Source organism: Austrofundulus limnaeus, unplaced genomic scaffold (genome assembly GCF_001266775.1).
Source record: "Austrofundulus limnaeus strain Quisiro unplaced genomic scaffold, Austrofundulus_limnaeus-1.0 Scaffold19, whole genome shotgun sequence".
Classification (NCBI taxonomy): Eukaryota; Metazoa; Chordata; class Actinopteri; order Cyprinodontiformes; family Rivulidae; genus Austrofundulus; species Austrofundulus limnaeus.
In genome coordinates, this window is record NW_013952421.1 from 1,208,838 (window position 1) to 1,213,078 (window position 4,241).

The 4,241-nt window shown below is 42.6% G+C and overlaps 1 protein-coding gene across 1 annotated transcript in view; it reads left to right on the top strand.

Moving 5' to 3' along the window:
* mctp2a (multiple C2 domains, transmembrane 2a) overlaps nt 1–4,241 on the top strand; it is a gene marked incomplete at its 5' end in the record, with an annotated part of 31,026 nt that overhangs the window by 15,255 nt on the left and 11,530 nt on the right. The window contains 1 exon segment of the mRNA XM_014003534.1: nt 3,927–4,046. Coding sequence (XP_013858988.1) covers nt 3,927–4,046 — 120 coding nt within the window.

Below are 4,241 nucleotides of genomic sequence, written 5' to 3' on the forward strand. Positions count from 1 at the left end.
ATATATATATATATACATACATACACACACTAAATTAGTGTTTACAAATTCCTGTTTTTTGCCTGCACATTTACACACTGATCCTGTTATTTTTCCATCTCCTTCACACACTTGGACAACCACACACATACAAACACACACCCYGCAGCCTTTAGTCTGTCTTAAACTCTTTCAGCCCGTGCTCACGTTATCTGGCATCCATCCACAGCRCCCATGACTGACCCTCATAATGCTGCTTGGCGCTCTCCTCGCTTTGTTTAGCTTTCCAAGTGGAGTGCAACCGAGGAGAAGTTGTGAAGATCGAGTCGAGATAAAATATCGGGTTTGGTGCACAGTTAAAAAAAAAACAAAAAACAAGGGTATTCTTCAAATGCACCTGATTAAAAAAATAGTGGAATATTATATTGTTTTGCACAAACTGTAATGAAAATATTTCCCCCCCAGGTGCTGTGACTTTGTTTTTTTTTGGCTCATCAACAGTATTATTTGTGTTATACTGATGTGATGCCTATTTATTTGAGCCCGTTGTTTGCTGTGGTGTAAAAGGAGATTATTTGGCAGCCTAGTCGTCTGGCAGTCGCTGGCTAAGGTTCATAGTTTAGGCCACCCCTTGTTAATCAATTTACAGAATGGTGGAAACTTTTATGGAAGGTGTCTCTGTCCCTTTGTTCCCACTACGATCCCATCTTCCTCCCCTGGGAGAGTGTGGGTGGTGGGAGCCGCTATGCTTGCTCAGCTTTAAGTTATTTTATTCACACTTTTAATCGCTGAGTGCTTTATTATTAGGTGCTGGATTCTGCTGGCCAGGGGATCTGCACGAGAAGGTGCGGAATGCATTTAGTGGAATCATATTAATGGCATCATAAAACAAATCTGTCAGGCTGTTCTTAACCCTCCTGGCAGAAATGCTCTGCCCAGGGTTGGCCCCTTCTCCAAGCGCTTACAGGTGGCTAAGGAGAGTGCATCTCCATCATCTACTCCACCGTGCGCTAATAGTTTTATTAATTCATTTTCTTCTTTTACCCCCAAGGCACTCTTTGCATAATCATACAGACATTTTTCAGCTAAATTGTGTTTTGTCAAGGGAGGTTTCCTACATTAAAAACACTCCTCCCAGACACACATACTTGTTCAATTAAAAGATGCTCGTTATCAACTTCTGCTGTGCTTAAACAAAAAATACTTAGATTTATTATTAATTTTCTCCTCATTTGCTTTGGTTTGTCGCATTATCTCCTCCCCTAAATGCAGTAAATGACCAGGCAGGTTATTCGCCTTGTTTTGTTGTAAGTTATTTGCACACAATAATGTTAATAAAAAAGTTTAAATTTGGAACTGAAAGTAGGGCTTGGGGTGCACTGATAAACTGGCAGGCCAGTTTATCAGTGCACCTATTTCCTTAATTTTGGGGGATACTTGGATAAGATCAGTGGAAAAGATTGGTTTGTCATCTACCTCTGCAAAGGTCTGAAAATGATCCAGTCTGCTTTTGCTCTACTCTGAGCGCTGTCCAATGTCCAGTTAAAACAAGTTTGTATTGTTTCAAAGGTATTGTTCAATAATAGTATCATTTATTTAAAAATCAGTATCAGATTTTTTTTAAACATTGGTGATCGGCCAGAAAACTGCAATCGGTGCATCCTTAAGTGGGGCCCATCACTGATGACATTTGTGTCTTTATTCCAATTTACACTATAAGGTTGTGCTTTGTTTAACATGTCTTTTAATCACTCAGTCACTTGTTAACAAAACTTAAAGCCCTTTATGAGTGATTAGCTCTGTCTAAAATTCCCAGAAACTCTGCAGACCATGAGGAGACAAGTGAATGGTGTAGTCTTGCCTCTTCTCATTATCGTAGGATATCTGACGGCTAAAGTCTCAGTCTGTGCACCTGAGTGAAGGAATCTGTGAGGTTTCCCCCAGATGTTTTCCTCCCTTTTTCTGTTAAAAAAGCATGTAAATCCTAAACACATGGATTTGACATACCATGAGGGAGGAATTGAGAAGATATTTCTGACAGTTTTGGTTTATAGCCTCATTTAAGCACTCAGTTTAGACACAAGGCATTGTATTTCTGCAGGCTTTTATCTTGTCCACTGAGCCAGAACGCGGTGAGCAGAAATTTGCATTAGTGGGCGATTATGAATACCTGTGACAGATTCTCTCTGCTGGCTCCCTGGGCAGAAATGAATTGGCTCCCTCTGTTGACTTGCGCAGRAAGACAGAGACCAAGCAATTAGACTTTAGTGGTTAATGTTGCAGCTTGTGCAGGGAGGGCAAGGAGGTTCAGCATTCCTGCTGGGCTCATGTCAGTTTGCAGGCGCACTCCCCCCTCACCACTGTACTTTTTGCCTTTTTTTTATGAGAATACTGGGAATATGACAAGCTACCTGTCCACGAGCCAGCAGAATTCCTCTGGGGTGAGGGGAGAGTCGCTTTAGAATCGCCTCATGGGAACTGAGGTGACAACACATGACGTAAGTTATTCATAACAGAGAGGAWATGCACTGCAGCTATCTCTGAACATCATGCATATTCATTGTTTACCTTTTTGGCCCTCACCAGCTCTAGTTATTTGCCGTAATTCAAACGAGCTCTTATTAACCATAGCATATTGTGCACATTGTCCGTTTCCTTGCATCTTAGTGATCCCACTCTGTTCCTGTGTGATGCTTATGTTCACCCAGCCGTTCACAGGTTGTACACAGGGATAATAAGCTCTGCACTGGTGATGCCTAGGGCAGTGGATCATGGTGTTGTCTGTATTACTCATGGTACACATTTCCCTGGTGGCTGCTTGAACCTGGGCGTGGTGTGGCAGTAGGTAGACTGCCCCCCCAGAGCAAAATGCACAGACTCTGTTGTTACTATGACAGGAGCAGTCTGCTGTTTACAGTCCTGCTCTCGRAGCCGGAAGGCCTTGGAGCTTCACATTCTGTCTCAGGTTTAACTCAGACATATTGTTTGTACTTGGGGCACCCTCAAGCTCTTCGAACCTGAACTACGCAGTATGTGCTTAACATAGGAATATGTTCCACGTTTAAAATAAACTTATCAGGCAAGTCTGTAACTGTGACARAGGGTGCAGTAATGATGGAAAATTAGTCTGAAATAAGAAAAAAGTTGAACCAGGATGTCTATATAAAAGTAGACCATATGTTGGTGTATTGGCACTTATTCACACTATAATAGATTTTAAGATTTAGCTTACTGTGGGGGACTTTTTTTATTCATCCCTGTCAACCTGCAAGTGTGATCACCCACCTCCCCCTTCCCACCACACACACACGTTTCTGATAATTTCGGTTAGAGACAGACTCATTAGGCTGTCAGTAAATGGGTTTAAATGCAGCCGTCCAATTAGCGCTCTGCTGTGAAATGCAGTGGGTGTTGTGCAATGTGCTTAGCACCACTCCTTTACAGAATTATAAGGGATTACTCATTCAGCGTGAGCCATCTTATTTCTACCAGGGGTCTTGACTCTTCTCAGTATCGCCACCACGGAGGGGGTAAATGTTGCAAATGCTTCTCCAGTTGCCATATGTGCTTCGCCAGAGAGCGTCTCTTCCTCCGAATCTAAGAGGATTTGATGTGCAAGTTAAAAGACAGCCTATCATGCCTATCCATGTCTTACTTTCTGTTCAGCTGTACGGCTCGCTGCCAGCACAGTGCTACTGCAAATGGGATTTCAAGATATTAAAAGTTGAATGTCTTTTACTTTCAAACCGCCAGGAGTAAAATCTGTTGCCACTGGCGATAAATCTGAGGCTTTACAATGCTGTAGTTCTCCGTGTGARATCTAGGATGTGGTTAAATCCATTAAAGATTTTGTTTTTGGGAGCAGTTTTGCTGAGATTGGAAAGCTGGCTGAGAGTTGCTGCAGCGCGACAGTTTGAAGTAAGTTCTGTCATCTCCTGTCTCCTCAGATCTTCCTGGTGTCGGTGTGGCACTGGGAGCTCTTCATGCTGCCCCTCTTCCTGCTTCTGCTCATCGGCTGGAACTACATCCTGCTCCGCTCAGAAAAGTTCAGCTCCACCCAGGACCTGGTGAGTGATGAGGACTGTTTAGTGTTAAACTGTACAATCTGCAGACGCTTTTTACAGCTTAATGCATTCAGACTGTATCCAACAAATACACGTCCAGTGTCTCCATTTCGGGTCTTAAAGGGGCAATATTATGTGTTTCTCAGGCATACATTTAAATACTATACCATAATAAAGTATCTATGTCACCTTTAGCTG